Source organism: Myodes glareolus, chromosome 10, assembly GCF_982192425.1.
Source record: "Myodes glareolus chromosome 10, mMyoGla1.1, whole genome shotgun sequence".
NCBI lineage: Eukaryota > Metazoa > Chordata > Mammalia > Rodentia > Cricetidae > Myodes > Myodes glareolus.
This window is the reverse complement of record NC_142035.1, coordinates 58,566,173-58,589,102: the sequence shown is the minus strand read 5'-3', so window position 1 is coordinate 58,589,102 and position 22,930 is coordinate 58,566,173. Positions and strand designations below refer to the sequence as shown.

At 47.9% G+C, this 22,930-nt stretch overlaps 1 protein-coding gene across 2 annotated transcripts; it reads right to left on the bottom strand.

Annotated features, from left to right (window-relative positions):
* Window positions 1–9,219: 9,219 nt before the first annotated feature.
* Pla2g4f (phospholipase A2 group IVF) lies at window positions 9,220–22,849 on the bottom strand. 2 transcript variants are annotated; one of them, XM_087911280.1, is made up of 20 exons: window positions 22,642–22,848; window positions 21,734–21,806; window positions 20,998–21,134; window positions 20,793–20,921; window positions 20,455–20,495; window positions 20,164–20,206; window positions 19,688–19,754; window positions 16,481–16,650; window positions 16,241–16,351; window positions 16,047–16,087; window positions 15,702–15,837; window positions 13,695–13,831; window positions 13,268–13,490; window positions 12,550–12,664; window positions 12,233–12,370; window positions 12,049–12,156; window positions 11,724–11,918; window positions 11,268–11,434; window positions 10,393–10,579; window positions 9,220–10,129 (listed from the first exon to the last, which is right to left on the bottom strand). In XM_087911280.1, the coding sequence occupies exons 1-20, from the start codon at window positions 22,750–22,752 to the stop codon at window positions 9,873–9,875; spliced, it is 2,586 nt and encodes an 861-aa protein (XP_087767406.1). In that variant the 5' UTR covers window positions 22,753–22,848; the 3' UTR covers window positions 9,220–9,872. The 2 variants fall into 2 exon arrangements, with proteins under 2 accessions (XP_087767406.1, XP_087767407.1); XM_087911281.1 differs by lacking the exon at window positions 12,233–12,370 and having other exon boundaries at window positions 22,642–22,849.
* Window positions 22,850–22,930: the final 81 nt, after the last annotated feature.

The window sequence follows — 22,930 nt, the reverse complement described above, 5'->3', positions numbered from 1 at the left end:
TTTTAGTTTTTGAGGGGGGATAGTTTGAGACAGGGTCTCTGTTGGGGAATATTATTTTAAGGTGTGTGACTTTTGTTTTTGCTCTGTTTGTTTACCTCTGTGAAGCTGTGATTCTTCACCTGTCTAAAACACTTGATGTTCCTAATAAAGAGCTGAACGGACAATAGCGAGGCAGGAGTAAGGATAGGCAGGGCTGGCAGGCAGAGAGGAGAAATAGAAGGAGAAATCTGGAAGAGGGAAAATAGAAAGCAATCTGAGGACAAGGGGAGGAGGGCATCAGGGGCCAGGCACCCAGCCACCCAGCCAGCCATGGAGTAAGAGTGGAAATAATATATACAAAAGTAATAAAAGGAAAAAGACCAGAGGCAAAAGGTCATTAGATAAATTAAGTTAGAAAAACTGGAAAGAAACAAGTCAGGCTAGAGATGGGCATTAATAAGTAACAATAAGTCTCCATGTGTGACTTATTTGGGAGCTCAGTGGCAGGTGCCCAAAGAGTAAAAAAGCCAAAAGAATAAAGTAAAAAATAAACAATATGTTGGTGCCCATTTTTACATGTAGTGCCTAAGAAAGTTTTAAAAAAATATGATACGGCTCCTTTAAGAAACAACTGGCGGAAAAACACTTAAATGGCATTTTTTAATGCTAAACAGAAACAAAAACACTAAATAGAAAATGCAGGCAAGTATAGGCATTGTAGAGCTCGGGAGGGTTGAATGCTGCTCCTAGTCATGCATCTCTGACCTGACTGACCTGTAAAATTTCACAACCTGACCCAAGAGTGGGCAGAGCCAGCCTATAGAGCATGCGGAGGATCCAGGTGGTGTAGCTTAGCTGTCTAAAGTTTGCTCGTGGGGTCAAAATGCTAAAAGATACACAGTAAAAGAGGTCCAGACAGAAAACCTCTAAATAGGCTCCAGCGTGGTTTACAATGTACATAGGCTTAAGAAAGAAAAGAAAATGGGCACAGACAGTCATAGAAAGAAATAGTTTAAAAATAAGAAAGTATTTAAAGAGACAGAGTAAAAGAAAAAGCCATGTGAATATAGGAAACACAGGGAGGCTGGATCCTTTATAGCACTGTGCTTATTTTGAATTTTTTGATAGCTGAAAAGCAAAGGATAGCTGCTAAGAGGCTTGAAATTGAAAGAGGAATTGTAGAAATAAACAAGCCTAGATATTTTCAGATTAAAAAAAAAGTCAAAAATGTATTTGACAAGTGGAAATCAAAAATGCTTTGGAGAAGCGGTTTTGCTTTTGTTTCCACAGAAAATAAGAGGCTGTGGATTTGTTCCAAGTTGATATGGATCTGGTTTGATCAAGGGAGACCACCAGAAACTTGACAGGTGTTATCTATCAACAAAGGTTACTGCTGGTCTTCCCAGGGCTTGATCATTATCTAAAATTATCTCAGGGACCCTAAAAATGGCTTTGCCCACATTCAGCAGGAAGCAGTTTAGAGAAAACAACGTCCATATTCCCAAGAACTGGGTTGTAGAAGGTGTTTGGTCATTTTGTGGGTCCTAAATGCTTGCTATAATTTAGGGGAATATAGGAATATAGGATTTTAAAAAACAACTATTAATCTTGGATATTTTGTGTTGGCATGAATTTTGGCAAGTGGATGCAGACTCAAAGTCAATTTTGTTACACTGTATATGTGTCTTCACTCTTGTTTTAAGGACTTTTGTATATTGATACTAATTTATGGTCAGTTTTGTTAAAAACACACTGTATATATGCTTCTACTCTTGCTTAAAGGATTTTTGTATATTAATAGTGATTTAAGGCTATTTTTGTTACAACATGTTATATATATATATATATATATATATATATATATATATATATATATGTTTCTGCTCTTGTTTAAGGTATTGTATCTAGGCAGTTCATTTGAAAATGTAAGGTAAAGTTCTAGTTTTTGAAAACTATTTATTATGAACCATATAAGATAATCAGGAAACATAGGTTAGTGGTTAGTCATTTATAACAACCAAAATGGTAGATATGTTAGGTACGCTTTCCATATCATATAGAGATGTATTTTAGGTAGATAGATGGTCTTCAAGCCTCTCAAAGACCTACAGAATATGACATTTCACATGTTTTGTTAATTTAGGGCTTTTCATGGCAATGAGACACATCTGCTTCTGGCAGCACAAATTTCCTTTGGTGGAATCCACAAAGACACACAGTAATGACTGCTGACATTTGGAAGGTAACCCACCAGAGATTTACACATCTTATGGAGTTTAAATTCAAGTAGGAACAGCCCATTAAATATGCTGTCTTTTGATTAGTTCGCTGTCTCTAATTCTCTTGTGTGCTAACATGATCCTCTGATAACTCAGCTTTGGTACCCTTACCAGTGTATTCCTCACACATCGGCACAACCTTCCTGTGCTCTGTTAGTCGGACGACTGCTTCCTACACTATATTCTCTGGCTTATAAAAGAAGCTCTCATAATCTAGTCTTTTTCCCATTTTACAATGAGAAACTTTGAAGCTGATTGTCTATCTATAGCCTGACTGACAGGGCAAAATGGCCAGATGGAATGTCCTTGTGGAGAGATCACAGGAGGAACTTCCACAGAGCAGAAACAGATATCTGGCCTTGTTAGATATAAGTCCTTCAAATATTTGTGACAATTAGACAGTATTTCAGGTGTCTGTCCTTGTATAGTCCTTCAAGTGATCAATAGCACCTGTGTCTCCTTCAGTCACACCTCCCTGCTCTGATTCAAAATAGCAATAATTAACACTTTGTACGAACTTTTGATGCACTAACTTTTTTTTGTCTCAGTCCTGAGATTCAGATGATTAAAAAAAGACTGTTTATTAACTAACCTTGTTCAGATATTATTAATCACACTTAAGAAATGTAGAATAATGCATGTGTTCTTTGCCTTTCCTTACATCTCTCAATGATTTAGTTTTCTCCCTTCTGTAACCTGTAGCGGCCCCTTTAAGAGAAGACCAGCGCCTCCCCACAGCTGCAGTTGTGGTTAGCTACAAACTAACTGATAAGCTTTGCTGTGTATCTTCAAAGAATGCCTATGTCTCTGAGAATCTTCCTTGTAGTTTTTTTTAATTACTAACAAGTTGTTAATGAATAATTTATAAATGCTTGGAAATTTGTAACAGCAGAGAAATAAAGAAAACATGAATAGAAAGACCTTGTGAAAGAAGAGTTTTTTTCTATAGCCATGAGACCTAAGTCCCTACGCTCATTGTGACATCTCTTTTTGAACCCTGAGTGAAAACTTTAAAGGCAGGCCCTAGAAAGTTTTCTATATTACTTCTGAGATGATGGGCATCGATGGAACTCCTAATGGAGTTTGCTTTCAATGTGGAGGCTAGCCATTTGGGCAAGAAGCTGCTCGTGCCTGGACTGCTTGACAGTATGTTGTATAAAATGAACGTGCAGGGCCCATAGGAAAGTGACCACTGAACTTTGCCAAAACAAGGTGGGTTGGTACTTCAGGGTTCCTACTTTCCTGAAGAAACTGCCAAACTTTTGCAGGAAACAGAGGAAATGACTAACAAACTGCCAGATAAGTGGAACAATCTTTCAAATTTCCTCCTTCACTGAAAAGTCTGCCAGTTACTCTTGGCCTATGGCTGAAGATGGATGCCTCAATGTTGCAGAGGAAATTTGGATGATTGTCCAGGCAGACAGATGTCTCTGTCGTTTCTAGAATTTTTGGAAGTCATTTGCAATGCACTTTTTTATTCATTTAAGTAATGTTATTGTAGTGATATTCCATTTGTATTTTAATAACCAAAGTTTGCCTGAAGATCAGAGAATAAAACAGTCACACTGATCAGACTTACAGACCAGGCAGTGGTGACACACACCTTTAATCCTGTAGCCACACTAGTTTGCCATAGAAACTGGGCAGTAGTGCTGCATGCCTTTAATCCCAGCCTAGAGAGGAATATAAAATGGGAGGAGAGCCAGACAGAGGTGGTGCACGCCTTTAATCCCAGCACTTGGGAGGCAGAGGCAGGAGGATCTCTGTGAGTTCAAGGCCAATCTGGTCTACAAGAGCTAGTTGCTAGTTCCAGGACAAGCTCCAAAAGCTACAGAGAAACCCTGTCTCAAAAAACAAAAACAAAACAAAACAAAAAGACGGGAGGAGACAGCTCTCAGACACAGTCTTATTCTGAGATTCCTGGAGGAAGGATCACCATCAGATGAGGTGGAGATAAGAGCCAGTGACTGGCTGTTTTTCCTTTACTGACCCTCATGTTGAACCCCAATATCTGTCTCTGGGTTTTTATTAATTGTGCTATATATTATATCCTTCTGGTGTCTTTGATGAAGTTAAAGACTAGATGGTTATATTTGTAGTTTTTCTTAGATATGATAGTAAGTTAGATATAAAATTTTGGATTTACTAATATAGGATAGATTATGGAGTATTTTCTTTAAATTTACCAGACACAAATGAATTGGAATTCATTACACTGTGAATGTAATCTTTATTTGATAACTGTTCTTATTGCATTCAGTCTTACGATGTTAAAGTTATTCTTGTTTAGGAAAGAAAAAGGGGAAATGTTGGAGAATATTATTTTAAGGTATGTGCTTTTGTTGAAACTGTGTTTCTTTACCTACTTAAAAAACCTGATGTTCCTAATAAAGAACTGATTGGCCAATAGCAAGGCAGGAGCAAGTATAGGCAGGTCTGGCAGGCAGAGAGTATATAAGAAGGAGAACTCTGGAAGAGGGAAAGGAACACGCAATGAGAGAACTAGGGAAGGAGGACATCAGGGGCCAGGCACCCAGCCAGCCTCGGAGCAAGAGTGAGAGGAAGATATGCAGAAGTAAGAAAAGAAAAAGCCCAGAGGCAAAAGGTAGTTGGGATGATTTAAATTAAAAGGGTTAGAAAACAAGCTAAGAAACAAGTCAAGCTAAGGCTACACATTAATAGGAAAGAATAATTCTCCATGTGTAATTTATTTGGGAGCTAGGTGGTGGACCCCCCAAAGAGTAAAAAAGCCTAAAAGAGAAAAAAAAAACAAAAAAACAACAACAGTTCTCTGGTAGTCCAGACTGGCCTCCAACTTGCTATGTAGCTGAAGCAGTCTCTGAACTCTGGATCCTTCTGCTTCCCACTCTGGAGTGCTGGGATTACACATGGGCCCACCACACGTGGCTCTACTGTGCTTTCTTTTCTTGAGACAGGTTTTTGCTGTAGTTTTAGAGCCTGTACTGGAACTAGCTCTTGTAGACCAGGCTGGCCTCGAACTCACAGAGAGCCGCCTGCCTCTGCCTCCTGAGTGCTGGGATTAAAGGTGTGCGCCACCACTGCCCAGCTACTGTGCTTTCTATAATGCGGGGATTGTGGTTTTTATCCTCTCCTTAGACAGGAGAAATAGGATGTGAGCTAGGTGTGATGGTACATACTTCTCTGTAATCCTAGCATTTGGTAGGCTGAGACAGGAGGATTGCTGCTACTTCAAATACAACTTGGGAAATAGAAGATCTGCCCTTTAAAATGCTAAATACTAGCACCATCATTACTACTAATATAATACATAATAATGATAATTTTCTTTTCTTTGTGTTTGTTTGATCAGATCTTACTAGTAGCTCTGGCTGCTTTGGAACTTCCTATATAGACTAGGCTGGTCTTGAGCTCATCTCAGATGGCCAGAGATCTATCAGAATCTGTCTCCCTAGTGCTGGGATTAAAGGTGTGTGTCACCACACCCAGTGGATGGTAACTTTGATTAGCTACTGATCGCTTCTAAAACCTTAGCCAGCCGGACTAGACGATAGATTGCTCCCTATTTGCACTGAAGATTATGCGTGAAGGAGTGTGCAACCAAGTGTGAGAGCCGTGTGCACACCCACAGCAGCTAATCCGCACCAAGTGTGAGAGCCATGTGCACGCCCACAGCAGCTAATCCGCACCAAGTGTGAGAGCCATGTGCACGCCCACAGCAGCTAATCCGTACCAAGTGTGAGAGTCATGTGCACGCCCACAGCAGCTAATCCGCACCAAGTGTGAGAGCCATGTGCACACCCACAGCAGCTAATCCGCAAACATTATCAGGTCGCTCTCAATCTCTGCTTAGATATTTTTCAGCCCTGAAAGTATTTTTATAGGGGTTGCTATGTTTGCCAAGTTTTGACCTTGAATTCACGATGCTCCTTTCTCAGACACCTGCATTTACAGATGTGTGCCCCTACGCTTCTAAGTGAATATTCACATCTGTACCAGTGCATGGATCCTGGGCTCTGTAGAATGTAACCTTTGTGCCACACTATCAGAAACCCTTTGTACGAAGAACATCTTCATCTGTCCCCCAGCCTTCTAGGGCAGATAGTCTAGATCCATATTTGGTAAATGAGAAAACCAAGCAGGGATTGGCTGAAGACTTTCTCCCTAGGACCTCAGAGTGATGATCTTACACACTGCAATACAGTCTCTCTCCAAAACCACGGAGGGTACCAGAGCATCCCTGGATCAAGCCTTGTCTGAAGGAAATATAGTCCTTGTTTTTTCATCTGGGGGTCAACTCTTCCCTGGTAATTTTAATTTCATGAAGGTACTCCCTGTACCATTCCCCAGAATAGCACTCAACAGCAGTGTTGCAGAGGAGAGGGGATGGTGCCCACTAAGTCTCAGTTCTTGGCAAACCCTGAAGTGGTGGGACAGGTGGCACAGAGTATGGCGTGAGGCAGGCATGACACACACAGCACTAATTACCACGGGCGGGCCCGTGTGCTTGCCTCATGAAGTGGTGATTCGTGCTGATGCCTGGTGGCAGGAGACTTCCTTGCCAGGTGCTGCTCAGAACCAAACAGAAAAGATCACTGGTCTTTCCTTCATCCCGGAGCGACTGAGAAGTACAAGCTCCAATCTTAGCAAAGGATAAGATTCCACCAGCCAAACCAGCCCCTCACTTGACAGATATTGTCTACCGTGTGTTCTACCAAGAGTCAGGGCAGTGAAACAGACTGGCTTCCACCTCTGGGGCCTCTGCCTGGGACAGGGTCACCCTCCAGTCCATGTTGGGGTTTCAGAATCCCGAGTGCTACCCTGCAGGTCATGGAGAGCTGGAGAGATGTTTAATCCAGATCATAGCCTCAGAAAAGAGCCATGGAAAAGCTTCGAACAAACATTCCTCAGCCATTACTTTGGTTTGGGAGTTGTAAAGCAGGTATGTGAGCTTCAGCTTATGAAATAAGAATGTGTCTCAAGAGCGTCCGTGTGCCTGGGCCAGCCTTCCTCCGATACTCTGCTATGAACAAGAGTCAAAGCAATCCAGAAGAACTCAATTAAATTCCAGACTATCACTTGACTCAAGCCCGGAAAATAACATCAACTTGGATGTGGAAAAATACATTTGTTTGGGACTTATTAGGATTGCAATCTAGAAGAACAGAGCCAAGCAATCCTAAAAAAAAAAAAAAAAAAAAAAGGGATTCTGGGCTGGTGGCTGGTGTCTCAGTTGTCTCAGTGAGTAAAGGTGCTGGCCACCAAGCCTGAAGACCTGAACCCAATTCCTGGAACCCACATGGTGAGATAAGAGAACCGAGTCCTACAAGCTGACCCCTGACCTCCACATTTGCTCTGCTGGGGAATCTAAAGCTTAGCACATAGAACAGTTACATCTCGGAACACAGAACTATCTCTGGGGTCCCTAAAAGGATGCTTTGTAGCTGGGCATGTAATCCCAGCACTCGGGAGGCTTAGGCAGGAGACGATGAAGGCAAAGTTAAAAAGCTTTGTCTTAAGAAAAAAAATCGTTGTATTTGAAAGCAAATACATGAAGAAGTAGGGATGGAGCGTGATGGGAAAGAGTGACCTGCGGTTTTTATGGCCCTGCGACCCCAAGATGCTCCCAGGAACCCCCTGAAGTGTTTCAGGAGCTGAGCGAAACAAGATAGCAAAGGTTCAGGGAAGCAGGAAGAGCAGGCCAGGTCACCCGGTGCCAGACGTGGTCCTGGGAAGAGGAATATGGTCTGAAGCAGATCTGGCCATCAGCATTGTAGAAAGTGGGTCCAGTGTGCAAAGACCAAGGCTGGAGTACCACAGAGTCCGACAAGCCCAGCCAATCAGCAGAATCGGTCGCAACAGAAGCCAACTATCCCCTCGCTGCCCTCTCCCCCCTCACGGGAGCCAGAGTCCAGCCTGACTCTGAAGACAGAATAAAGACTCTGGCTGTGCACTCCATGAGCCATAAGTATGAACAACTATGACAGTCCAATAAACAAGTCAGTGGCAATGGCAGGCAAGCAGTGGTGACAATGGCCACGGCAGGACCTTCCAAATAAACCTCCCATTACTGAAGCCAACAGGTGCCTGAGCAGTGGCCAGAGACAGGCAGTAATAGCGAGAAGGGAGCAGGGAGGACCAGGCTGCTTTACTGCATATCAGTCCACACCAATCCCACAGCCCCTTGCTTCAACAGCTGGAGGCTTGAGCCCTAAGACACACTAGACAGATATGCATATGTGGCTGTGACTATCGTAGGCAGGAGACAGAACTAGGGCCTTTTACCCAAAGTTAAGGCAGGTGACATTCCCAGAGAGGCATCTCAACCAAAAGAGGAATCATGCGTTGCACATTTGGTCTCAGAGCACACATATGTGCTTATGTGTACATCTCATGTGTGTACACCTCAAGCGGCTTGGCACTGGAGCACAGCTAGCTGAAGAAGAGGAGGCCAAGGAGGCAAATCAGAGGAAGACAGCCTGGCCAGGATGGATCCCCTCTTTACAGTTTGGAAAGCTTCTCATTCTGGAGAGGTCTCAATATCTGGAAGATCCCAAGTGGATCAGGAGAAGCACGAAAGAGAAGGAGGGACCCATGGAGGTCATCAGATGCAGGAATCCAGGCTAGGTCCACCCCATCCCATCTGCCCATGCCATGTGAAGGAACAAGTACTCAACCCACATATACATATATACAGCTGTCCATTCCACTCACTCGGCCCGATTAACAGGTGACCTCCGTAGACACCCCCACTTGGCCCCTGAGAATGTGAAGACTGTATCTGCACAAAGTGACAGCTGTATATATGAACGAGAAAATGTAGTTTGGGTTCAAAGTGTAAAGTTCTGTGCACACCCGTCAGGATGGGCCATCTGGTCACAAATTCCACGAGCCTTAGAAGGGAAGCCTAGTGACCTCTGAGGAGGGGCAGAGAGGCCAGAATGCAGGGAAGAATTAGTAGAACAGACTCAGTGACACAGACTGCCAATCCATATAGCTCTTGTTTATTCTTTTTAAATTTTTTTTATTTTTAAGTTTTTTTTTTTTTATTTTCCGAAACAGGGTTTCTCTGTAGCTTTGGGGCTTGTCCTGGAACTAGCTCTTGTAGACCAGGCTGGCCTCAAACTCACAGAGATCTGCCTGCCTCTGCCTCCTGAGTGCTAGGACTAATGGCGTGTACTACCACCGCCTGGCAACTCCTGTTTATTCTTGACATCACTGAATCCAAGAGCTTTGGAAGGAATCAGAGCAGGGCCACTGTGGAAGTGTGGGTGGCTATAGCTCTTCATCCGGTCTCAGTAAAAGGAGGGCAGCTGGTTCTCGGGCCACTGCTCCCTCTGTGGTGAAGCTCTAAGAGCCAGGGTTTACAGAGGTCCTTCTGTGGAGGGGGTGGGCCCTCAGACGAGGCTCATGCCTGGTTCTCACTACACTTATATTACCCCACTGTAATGTGAAATCTGCTCTTTCCTGCCCAGTGTCTCCAAGCACTCCTGGGGAGATAGGCTGTCCCATCTTCTCTAGGGAATTAGAAGGTTCTATTCCAAGTTCACCGGCAAGACCTCTGGAGCCTGGGAAACATCGGGGAAGGAAACGCCTTCTCTCATCCCTCAGCAAGCCCTGGCCTAGGGCCCTCCATCACATCTCTACCACAGTCCTCTGGCTCCCACCAGGTTGGCCCCCAACATTTTCCCCAGCCTGCCGCCGATCCAAGGCCAGCTGGAGGGCATGTTTTATGGTCTCCTTGTTGTTCAGGACATTGTATCGACTCAGGTCCACCAACCGATGAAACTCCTTGGGCTCATAGGTAAAGTCCATCATTCCATAGGGGGTATCTGGCCCATTGATGACAAAGTCCCCAAAGGCCTTCTCTTCAGCTGTTTGTCGTTCTTTATCTGGGGGTGAGGAGGCAAGGCTAGGCTAAAGTACTCTATGAAACTGGCTGGAAGCTGATGGTCCTGGACACTCCCCTGCCCAGGATTTCTGGCTTGCTCTCTGGAAGAGAGCATCTTAACTCTTGGACCCATTCGAAAGAAATGGTTCAGAGAGAAGACTAAGGTCTAGGCAGCGGAGGCCACAGTGGTTAGCCCAGGCCTTCCTGAAGGCTAGTGTTCCATCCTCCTCTGCTGGTTGGAGCAGGCTTGGGACTTCCCCTTACCTGGGGTCAGATGTGTGCGGAAGGTCCTGTTGACAAGGGGGAAATGCAGCACAATGGGTGAGCAGGGGTCCTCGGCCTTGGTGAATAGATAGCACTCACGGGGATCCTCAAAGTCCTCGGGCTCCACCTCAATCCTGGGGAAGGGGATTCCTCGGTCCAGGCAGTACTTCTCTGTCATCTGCAAGACCTGGGCAAAGAGGCAAGCTTCTGGTCTGGACTCAGGCTTCAGCTAGCTCTATCTCTGAATGACTGAGTGGCTTTCTGAGTCACCTCTCTATTTGCCGAATAAAGTTGGAAATAAATGTCTAGTGGGAGAGTAGGGAATTAGCAATAATTAGCAAAGGCCAACTGTCAAGCAAGTCCCTGTAGACCTCTTACGTCATCCTTCCTCCTCTTAGTATGGCTGTCCCTTTGCTAGTCCCTCCTTTCCTCCCTGTTAAGGGGCTGATAGCAAGGGCGTGTTAGAGGGTTTTTTTATCTGCTCTCCAGTCCTAGGCAGTTATTGGATAAGGAGGATAAAGAGGAAGTCAAAGAGAGACCACTAATCCCACATGTGATTGATGACGTCCATCTACTGCCCTAGGGATTCTGGGGCACCCTTTGAAGATGTCCCCTTAGAAGATGGTCAAGGCTTGTGTTACCATAGTAACAGAGGACAACAACCCCAGGCCCATGTGAAGCAGGGAAATCCTAACATAATTAGGCAGGTTCTAGGACAGGGTCTAGAAGACAGCTGAGACTCTCTTTACACACCCTCTCAGAATCCCAGAATCCTCCAGCTGGGAGACCAGAGATAACACCCAAACACCCAGCTGGGCCTCCCCTGTCCTGCTCTACTCAGTTTAGGAGACCCCTACTTCCCCTTCCCTTCTCACCTGAAAGGGGGCTTCCAAGGAATAGTCAAAGGACACAATGAGGTCCACGGACCGCCGGGGCTGCAGGATCAGCGGGAACGGCGAGTTGATGGCAAAGCCTCCGTCCACTAGGCACAGGCTATCCCTCATGGGTGTGAGCTTGTTGGGGCAAGCGTCAGGGTGTCCGTCTGTAAGGTGCACCGGGATAGATGCAGTCGTTCTTGCTGGCGACCCTCTTCTCTTTACATCCGCAGTCGATCCCTAGAATTCTTCTGCCTCCCAACTGGCTATGCAGTTCCTCACCCTAGCCTACCTACCCTGCCTTTCAACTTGGAGCAACCAGAACAGCAGCAACAGAGGACCACAACTTCACTTCCTCCAACACCCAGAGAAAAGCCAGTGCTGGCCCCGGTGAGCCAGAGACGTATGCATCGGGAGGACCTGCTTACAGTTCCCTCCTTCCGTAGCACCGCGTACCTTTCCGGGCCATGAACTCCATGCTAGTCACATAGTCCTTGTGCAGGCAGAGACCTCGGGTAAAGTTAAAGTTCTGGGCGTAGGTCAAGCGGGAGGTGAATATGTCCCACACAGCCTGAGAGAAGGGACTCTGTGGGGTGAAGACCCTGGTAGGCAGTCGCGTGGGGTCCTGAAACTGGAACTTTGGGCAGTCATCTAGAGAGGGGACAGTGAAGTGCAGTGAGAAGTGAGGTCATCCTTTGTCCAGCTCCCTACCCTTCATCCCTCTGTCCGGGCTCTGGCAAGTGGGAAGCGGTAGCGGGTGAACAGGGCTCTCTGCTTTCACCTGTGACGTTAACGCGCTCTTTGTACCAGTCCAGGAAACCCAGGCCTGAGCCTCCTGTCTTCAGGGAGATCTCATTCAGGCTGGTTGCAAAAGCACTACCCCACATGCCTACAGAGACAGACAGGGCCTCAGTCACAGACGGGCCCTAAGCCTGCCCATCTCCAACCTCCAAGCCTACGCTCACCCTGCAGGTAACAGATGCGGGGCTCTGGCCAGCGCCGCAGCAGCCGACCCATGAAGAACTCAGAGCCGAAGAGTTCGGTGGGAATGTAAGCCCCATACTTGTGGAAACCGACCTCATAGGGGGTGAACTCACACCACTCTGGGGAAACAAAGTAACCAGAGTCCTCATGACTGAACAGGAACTTTCTGAACACCAGAGGAAGCAACTCCACCATTTGCCAAGGTCCCAGTTTGGGAGCACCTCCCACTTATATCTAATAGCCCCACCCTCCTACCGCCATCTTCCTGCCTCCTTCCTTTGGGCCCACATCCAGGCACCTGCAAAGTCTTCCCCACTGAAGTGTGTGAGGACACTGATGCTGGCATAGATGGGGTAAGGGTTCTGACCCTGGCTGACTGTTTCTTGCTGGTCTGACAGTTTGGCGGGGTTTTCCTGGGCAGGAGAGAAAGCAGACAGCTTGGCTTCGCGGCGAGTCCCCATTCTTTATCCCCAGGGCTGTATGTCAGTACGCTGAGAGGTATGGTGTACCCACCGGGGATATATTGTGTTGTCAAAGCCAGGCTGTAGCTCTAGGCTGTAGCAGAGCTCAGACCCCTGTGGGGTTTCCATAATCCCAGTGCCTCTGGGAACACCCTCTCCTTCCTTTGCCGTTCCAGAGAGCATATCAGAACCCAGAGAGCTGGACTGACGTTTTAAGGGATCATTGAAAAGTCGGTCTAATTTCTTTACAAAGGAAATCACTGGGAGACCCAACTTAATAGAAATGAGCTATCCCAGGCGAAACACACTCAGCCAATAGCCACACACGTGACTCAGCTACCCTGACTCTTCTGTCTCAGACAGACGGGGCCTGCAGTTCTGGGAACAACCGCCTGGTGGCGCCGGTCAGGGCTGTTTTTGCAGAGGCAGGCAGAAAACATTTTCAAAACGTGCTTTTACTGGGCTCTGCCCCAGGAGTAAGAAAGAAGTAAGGTAGAAAGAAAGTGTGGAAAGGGAGCTGGGATGGGGCGAATGTAGCCATTTCCTGTCTCTTACCCCCTGGTTCAGGAAATACTCGATAACGAGGCCCCACAAGTCAGTGAGGGTCATGGTCTGGCCTCTGCTCTTCCAGATCTCCTTTTCCCGGGTGTAGTATTGCAGCTGCTCTGGGGACATCAACCCTATCTTACTGCTGCAGACTCGAGCCGAGGCACGGCCAATGGGGCCCTGCAAAGGCTTCTGGGACCAGGAGGGGTCCTTGTAGAGCGTAGAGATGCACCTGTTGATGGAAGGGATGAGAGTTAGAGGAAGCTCCTTCTTGTCACACACACCTGCAGTCCTGCACCTCACTCAGGCTCGTCCCTGGGACCCAGCCTCCTCTCACTCATCCTGACCCCCTTATCAGAGACTCCACCCTGTCTCCTGGACCTTCTTACCCACCCAGAGCTCACTTTGGCTCTGTGTCCTAGCCTACCTCACTTACCAAGTAGACCCAGAAACCCCGCTTAGGTAGGTCACAACATCTAGCAGGCCAAGCTCCTGCAGCCCCGCCAGGCTGCCGTACAGGGACGTCATGGCTCTGGTTCCACCCCCGGAGCCTAACACGGCGATCACAGGCACCTGAACACAGCAATAATTCGATAGCAACATCACTGGGCTTGATGTATTTGCTGCTTACCCACAGCAGGCACCTTCCATGTATCAACTCACTGAATTCTCCCAGAAACCCAGCGAGCCTTCCATTTCACAGATGATAAAACTGATGATGTCCCCAAGGGTGTGCAGTATGGGATGGCTGTCAAACCCAAGAGTGAGAGCCCACAGATGGCTTGTCTTTTTAAAAAGTCTCTGTGTTATGTGTGGTGTATGTGAGTGTACACGGCTCTAAGCATGCGTACATATTAATAGACGCGCCTATGGAGGCCTGGAGGTGATACTGGGTGTCGTTTCCAGTCGTTCTCCACCTCACTTTGTGAGACATTGTCTTTCACTGAACCCGTGGATTCAGCTAGACTCACCTATCTCCTAGCACCTGCCTGGAACCATCGCCCAGCCCCAGGCTGGGGTTCCAGACATGTGGTACCATGCCTTGCTTTCATAGTGCTGGGAATCTGAACTCAGACAAGCACTTTACTGACCGAGCCTTCTCCTCAGCCTGTTGTCTTGTTGTTGTTTTATTTTGTTTCCTGATCTGGTCTCATGAAGCCCAGGCTGCCCTCAGACTCATCATGTAGCCAAAGATGGTCTTGATCTTCCTGTTCCCGCCTCCTCGGTGCTGGCATTACAGGCATGCACCGCCATGCCTGGTCTCAGAGGCAGCTCTTAGACATTATTTCAGAAGGGTATCTATCAACAGGTGCATTTGATTCACCAAACCCAGTTAGCCGTGCAAACACTTGGTCCTAGCTGGTTCCCTGTGGTTCTGTACTGTGTGTAGGACCTTCAGTGGCATCTTTGGCCTTTCCTCAATAGATGCCAGCAGTGTCCTCTACATCCATGCACCACTTCAGCAAACATCCCTGGACACTGCTGAAGCCCTAGTCCTCCTAGTGACTGCTGACAGAGCCTATGAGGAAGTAATATGCTTAGAGTCAGTCTGATAGAACTGGTAAGAAGAGGAAGAGGACTGGACATGGTAGTACATCCCTGGAATACCAGCACTTGGCTGAGGCAGGGGGATGACAAGTTCAAGACTAGTTTGAATTACATATGAGGCTAGGCCTTAGCTATAGTAAATATTAATACTTATCTCATTAAAAAAAACAAAAGCTTTGAGGAGGTGGGTATGGTGGCCACACCTTTAATCATTACACTCTGGAGGTAGAGACAATTGGTTCTCTGCAGAGTTTGAGGCCAACCTGGTCTACACAGCAAGTTTGAGGTCAGCCAGGACTACATAGTGAGATTCTGTCCTAAAAGGAAGGTGGTGTAAGACAGCTCCTACTCCTGAGTGTGCACATACACAGGCATGCACACAATACACACACACACACACATTCACACACATGTATACACTCACACAATCACATGCACACACAGCAACATATTCATACAGACACAATTCATACATGTATAAACATACACATAAACACAAATACACTCACACAGACACACTCATACAGATACACACATGCACACAGACACAAGCACACACACACACATACACACACACACGACACCACAGCAAGAAGGTAGCTGTCTACCAGCCAGGTAAGAGACCCCATGAGAAAACGAATTTCTGTTGTTTAAACCACTCAGTCTGCAGTATTCTGTTGTGGCAGCCCGAGCTGCTAAAGATCTCCACCCCCAGCCAGGACTGTAAGCCTTCATTCTGTCCCCGGCGGTTGATTGTGCCCATCAGCGAGGGGAACAAGCCCTCGTGCTCCCTTCATCCTCTGCTGCCTCTACTTCCTCTGAGCTTCCTGGCCTCTCTTATGCACACAAGACCCCTCAAGGGGACAGGCTGGATTTGCTAGAGCTCATCCCATACCTGGTCACAGTGTGGAGCCTCACTCAATCCCATCACCTGCTGCAGGGCCTTGGATACGACCTGCTTCCTCTTCTCCAGAAATTCCAGCTCCCCATCACAGAGCTCAAAGCCAAGGCGCAGGTCTAAGTCCCCAAAGCTGATTCAGATGGGAAGAATGGAGTATGGAGGAGAACCTTGAACTCAGAGTGTTTCCATAGGGACAGATCCACACCCTGGGGAGTTCCTGCTAGTACCAGAGAGGTGGTTCCCGTGGCCTGACCCAAGTGGGCAGGAAAGCAGAACCCACTGGGGTATTTCCCACTTCTAGCCAAGCCCCAAGGCCTTCCACCAGCAATCCCACCTCACCTCATTTCCTCGGCCTTCAGACTCAGAGCCACCTCCTGGCCCTGAAAGAAACAGCAGTGCCTTCATCCCTGAGTAAGGAGAGTCAGACTCCTACCTTTGACCCTTGGTGCTCAGGTAACTGGCCAGCATGGGCCCCAGACCTCTCTGAGTGATCACAGGGCAGGCAGGGCCCCCAGAACCAGACTAAACTTTACCTTCAGAACCACAGAGTGCTGTTTCTCCTGGCTGAGAGGCAGAGAGGAGAGCAAGATGTCTGCTTTGCTCAGCTTGCTGGTCTGAGTCTCCAGCTCATCGTTTGGGTCACTCTGTAGAGAAGATGCCAAGGAACAATGACAAGGGGGAATGGAGGAGTGGAAGACTGGCTTCTAGCAGTCTGGAGTCTTCTCCTACATGGACTCATTCCGTTGTTCTTCCCTTTGCCACTGCTTGCTTACCTGTAGAACCAGGAGCTTTTCTTCCAGCCCGACGTGCAGTTTGGAGTTCAGCACCGGGTTTACATGGAAGGTAAAGGTAGGTGGTGGATCTGGCTCCCTGGTCTGCTGGAGAGGCACTAGCTGTGGCTTCTCATAGGCCCCAGGCACTGCCAGCTGGATTTGCCTTGAGCCTGAAGTAAGAGATGCAGTGAAGAGCCAAAGTGGGTGGATGCAAATGGAGCTCAGGACAATGACACTCCAGGTGATGGTAATACCTCCTCTTCCCCAGCCCCCAGCTCTCGTCTCCCCGCTCACTTAGGTACCCTGACCACAGGGAAAGAGCCGTGGAGAGCTCCTGGGTTCTATAATCGATCAGCCCTGGTGCAGTGTGGGAAACACACAAATACTGGGGGGAAAGGAATGGGCCAGCCCATAGCCTATGGGGCTGACGATTTTGAAATTTTTATTTTAATTGCCTAACATGTAACCAATTACATACATATCCATTCATTATTGCATTTAGTACCCATTTTCAACTGTTACTGTTCCCAATCTCTTGACTCCATCCATGCATTGTGTTCCTTGCTTTTAGAGAGGTTTGTGGCCAACAAGAACACAGAAATATGCTGCAAGTTGTTGTGGCCTTAGCTCCCAAAAGTCAAAGACCTTGGAAAAGTGTAGGAACTCAGAAGAGGAGGTAGAAGGCAGACTGGCATTCCAGGTACAGAGAATTACACATTGCAGAAGCAGAGGGTTCAGAGGTCTGCTCAAGCTAGGGGAGACCCAGGCTTGGGGGGGGGGGGTCTCCTCCTTCCCTGCTTCCTAGCAGCTGTGAGAGGTGGTAGATGCCAGAGAGGAACTCCCAGGCCTGACATCCTGACCAAGGCATACACTGCTCTGCAGAGGAGTCTGGGTCCCAAACACATCATAGAAGCAACACTGACCCAAACAGTTGGAGGACAGCAGAGGTCCAGATAGAATCACACCCTTGCACAAGATGAAGCCAGTCTTGGCAGGCCTGAGGTAGGAGGGACACCAGGAAAGGTGCTTTTTCTCTCCCACCAAGGTTCATAGCCCGAGATGGAGGCAGACTAAGATACGCCATTGACTGCAGAAATGCCAGATCTCATGGTGAAGGCAATGGCCTTGGAGTGTGTTGGACCTGTGTTTGGTCCTGGCTCTCCATGTACTGGCTGTATGATAGGAAGAGGCTCTATGTGGCTGCTGTGAGGGAATATGGTCAGCATAATGCCAGACTCTCCATGTCACCATGGCAGCACTCAACTCACAGGCTTGCCTCTCCATGTGGGAAGGGACATCTTCCCGTCACTCCACCAGGTTCCACCCCCCACATCCAGATTCTCCCCCGCTGTGCCGGACTGCATTAATAATCCCAATCCTGTACTTCCCCCGTATTCTCTCTTTGCCATGCTGTTAGGGGTGTGTGTGTGTGTGTGTGTGTGTGTGTGTCTGTCTGTCTGTCTGTCTGTCTGTCTGTCTGTCTGTCTTCTCAGCTCTTTTTTCCTCAGAGAAATGAAATGGATCAAGAGATGCATTTTAAGCAGTTTATTTATCAAAGCAAGCACTCCGCAGGGAGGTGGCAGAGGCTGCCACAAAGCAGGAAGATGCACTTTGAGTTCTGTGTTGTTGGTTTTAAGTTTTAAAACTTAAGTTAGTTTAAGATTTTAAATATTCTATGAATGTTTTTGTGGGGTGACATATTCAAAGGGTAATATGATCTTCCTCTCCCGCCCCAATCAGAGTGGACTGGGTGGATAGAGGGGACATTCTTCCTTCCCCGTGGTCCTTTAGGAAAGTTTAAAGGAGGCAAAATAATGATGAAGCTAGTTTTTTGAGGATGCTGACCCTTCCCACATGTGTAGGGGAATGCCCCTGTGCCTTAGTTTTTGAAATAATAAATCTGCAGCCTCAAGGGTATTTAACTATGAAGGAGTGTTCTGACTGACAGGAGACATGGCCACCATGATACAGCCGTAGGTTTCTTAGTTAGCTCATGTCTCTTTCTTGAGTTGCTCAAGGTCCCGTGATGTCATGACTTTCGATTAGGACATTTTGTCATTTTCATTAAGGTTTTGTATGTGGCACGCTCACATGTGTGTGACTATGCATGCCTGGGCACACATGAGGAGGGCAGAGGATGTTGGTACCCTGCTCTGTCATGCTCCACTTTATTCCCTTGAGACAAGGTCTCTCCTTGAACCTGGAGCTGGGCTGGCAGCCAACAAGCTCTAGTGATCCTCCTGTCTCTGACCCCCCAGCACTGGGGGGTCATCCCCAGGATTTGAAGTGAATACTAGGGATTTGAACTTAGGTCTTCAGGTTTGTGTAGGAAGTACTTTTCCCCACTGAGCCTTCTCCTTCTCCTCATTTTGTTATCTTTTAAGAATAATTTATTTATGTTTTATTTGCATTGGTGTTTTGCTTACATGTATGTTTGTGTGAGAGCATCAGATGTTGGAGTTACAGACGGTCACCATGTGGTTGTTGGGAACCGAACACTGGCCCTCTGGGAGAGCAGTCAGTGTTCTTAAACACTGAGCCATCTCTCTAGCCCCCTCATTTTGTTACTTTTAAAACTGAGGTTTTGCTGGGTGGTGGTGGCGGCGCATGCCTTTAATCCCAGCACTCGGGAGGCAGAGGCAGCGGATCTCTGTGAGTTTGAGGTCAGCCTGGTCTACAAGAGCTAGTTCCAGGACAGGCCTCAAAAGCTACAGAGAAACCCTGTCTCAAAAAACAAAACAAAACAAAAACCAAACAAACAAAAAAAAAAACCCTGAGGTTTTTAAATCGAAGGCTGAGGCCTTGGTTTTACACAAGCCTGGCAGACTGAACAAATCAGAAACAAGATTTGTGCTATCTTTTCGGGTTGCTTTCTCCCAACTTCTCAGATCTTCTATGGTAACAAATGGACTTCAGTTTCCCTTCTAAGGAGGCAGACTATACCCCTTGCCTTCTGACTTTGTTGTTTGGACCAGTAACCTGTGAGTGGCCAGGCTGCGACCAAAGGCTTCAGAAGCACTTGCTCAATTGAATCTGCTCTCCTGCATCCCTGTCCAGGCTGATCAGTTGCTCACAGAGGTGCGGGAGACCACTCTTAGCCAAGCCCCTGCAGCCCTTTAAGCAGTGAAACTGTTGAAAGCCATCTCCTTCCCATGAGACGTAGCCCCCAGGATGAAGGCGGGCTCCAAGAGTGAGGACCCGACTCACCGTACTCTCCAAGTGAGGCTGTCTTGTCTCCTTTGAGTGTGACCTGGATTTTCAGACAGGGCTGAGCCTGAGGAAAGCAAAAGCTTTAGGAGTCAGAGAACTGTTCAAGATGGAGGAAGGGAGGAATATCCAGGTCAAGGAGCACAGTGGCTATCCAGGACATAGGTCTTAAGGGCAGGTGTCTTTTGTGACAATCCCCAAGGTTGTACCATGTTCCTCCCCTGGACTTGTAAGAAGTAGGCATTGGTAGAAAAAGAAATTATGGGGCCCCACAGGCTTCTTCAGCAGTCTCAGCAGCCAAGGTCCCAGAGGAGCAGTGGGGCTGTGATGCCCACACAGGCTCAAGGTAGCTTCTTGTTCTTCATTGTTAGCACAGCTTCCTTTAGGGAAGGACTGGGTATCTTCTAGAGACATGGGGCATCATGGACTCAGCCTATTTCCTGCTCCCCAGTCCCACACCCATCTTCCATACTCACCACCAGGACCCCATTGGTGATGACTTCAGAAACAGGCTTCTGACTGTAAAAGAGGAAGGGTTCACGGGCCATCACCCCCCCTTACCAGGACTGCTAAAACAATATGTTCTAAGCAGGCACAGAAGCCTGGGAAGCATGAAAGGGTTGTGGGCAGGGAGATTTATCACCCAACATACAAGTAAGTGTCAAAACCAAGCTGTCCTCTCTGAAGCCAGGCCTCCAAGGCAACTGAAGGACTTGAGGCCTGGCACTTGGAATGAATGGATAAATAACAGCTCTAACTGGACTCACCTCTTCTTCAGAGTAAATTCTACTTGCAGCTCTTGTGAATCCTACATGGGGGTGAGCAAGGCATCAGTTTTCAAAAACCTTCAAAAATCTCAGGGGTTGCCCCTGCCTCCCACCTTTGCTCAGCTCTCGGGCCTAGGAGGTTGAGTCTGGTATGGAACCTCATAGGCATAGGGGAGCAGTGGCATTTCCACATAGAGTTTTGTACATTCATAATGTATGCCAGGTACTGTTCCAGACTCAGCAGTGACCAGGGTCAAACCCAGATGGCTACCTGTCAGTGACTTAGTGTGGGGCTCTTCCCTGGAGATTTACTTACTGCTAACCCAGGTAGACCTCACCTGCTGGTTCAGAAGGAAGTTTTTTGTGTGAGATTTGCCTGGCTGGAGACTACTCAGGTCAAACAGAAGTCTGGAGAGCTGGTCACTGTCCAGGATATCCTTGTCACAAAGGGTTAGCTCCAGGACATTCTGAGGACGGGACTGAAGGGTCAGTGTTGTGGAGGAACTCATTGGCCTCCACGCCCAATCCCTTTCTGGCCTGTACCTTCACAGCACCATGGACCTGATAATGGAAGGTCTCGTTCCACTCTGGGTCACTGCAGTTAGTCACTGTCCTTGTCTGAGAGGGGCTAGGAGAAGCTGTGGGCAGCCGCAGTTGGACATAGCAGTCGGCTTTGGACACTGCAGGGGAGGGGGAGAGGACCCTTATTGCTGAGAAGGTTTCCTGGAGGAGGCTGGGCTTGGAAACAAAGGAGCAAGGGGACAGGAGGCTACCTGCCTGGGGCAGGTTTGGGAGCTTTGGTGTTCCCCGCTCAACCTTGGCCAGGTATACCTCCCACTCAACTGACAAGAAATCCTACAGCAGCAGCCACAGTTCAAAGGGTCACATAGCAGCACAGATCATTGAGTAACTCCTTGAAATTGCCTGAATCAGGCAGTAAAATTCTGTGCCCTGTGTGAACACCACCAAAGCTCCCAAAAAGCAGGCATTGATGTGTGGCAATGTGAGCCTAACACACCCTCACAGAGCCTCCTGGGTCAGGAGGAGGCTGGAGTCTACTCAACTCATCCCTCTGGTGCCCCTGCTTGTCTGTACACCCCACACCAGCCCTTCACTCTACTCCAGGTGGGTATTTGTACACACGTGCACACACACGCACATGCAAACACACATAAACACGCGTGTACACACACACACACACACACACACACACACACACACACACACGGAGCCCTGAGAACAGCCTAGAGAAAAGAAGGTGGAGGTGAGGCTCACTCACACAGATCCGTGTGTTGGATGTTTCTGGCCCTCAGCACCTTCACCTGTAGGTCGTAATATGGGTGGGTTTCCCGCTGAAACAACAGAACCCAAGAAACTCAGTTCCAGGAAGCCAGAGACAGCCTGATCTCCTCTCTCAAGTGTTCTGATTCCTTTTCTCCTCTACTCTGTCTTAACCACAGTGCTTGCCTGGTCCAGGGTCACTGATGCCCCTGTGCCAGGAGCTCCAGGAAGCGTTTGCAGAGCCCAGGGTGTTGGATGGTCAGGATTAGCGAGGAACCTGGATCTGCTCAACATTGAATGCCATTATGAGCAGTTAAGCTACTTAGGATTTATATGACCAAACTGCAGCTGCTCCCTCCACATGGCCTGAGAACTGGCAGAATGTATTTTAGAAGGTTAAATATTAAAAGAGAAAAGCCAGAGCCTACCATGCCCATGGGCTTCTAGGCAAGGGCTGGAAGACCAAGACCAAGCAGAGGCAGGGAGGGAGTTGGAAGGTGAGGAGAAGCAGTCACCCAGTTTGTACTGGTCTGACAAGTCACCAGATTGAAGATTGGGTTCAAAAAAGATAATACCAGATTGCAGCCTTCTGGGTATCAGTCTGCCTCCCAGAACCCCAACAATCCCCCTACCCCTTTTCTTCACAATGGGTTATACGACCAGACTAGCACATTTGGGGCAAACCAACCAAAGGCAACGGTCGCAGGACTTGCCATGATTTCATTTTGGAGATCACTTTCTAGGGCCAAGGCCTTGGCTCATCTCTCTAGTTTGAGCGTTTCCAGGTTGTCTGTGGTATGTTCCACCCTAAATCAAAATCCAGTGCAGTGACTGGCTTGGTCCCTACAGGGGGCCATCTCCCAGGACTCTGCCATCAACACTTCCCAAGTGAGATGAGTACATTACCCAGCAATGGCTCCATCGGGTTCCCCTCTTTTCTCTCTTCCGCAGTAGCACTGCCCCAAGAAGGGGCAGTCCCTTGCCTACCAGCCACTTTGGCCAGAGGGTCCAGGGCATGGCCAGCAGCCCAGGTCCCAGCAGCGTGCTTGCCTTCTTTTCAGAGTCACCCTCTCTGGCAACACTCAGGCCTGGCAAGAGGCACAGGAGTGGGGAGGGTGGAGCAACTACTCTGCTGAGGACTAGGGCTGGGTGGCACTGGGGCTGGAGGTGGGGTTTGAAGTGCTCCAGGAAGTGA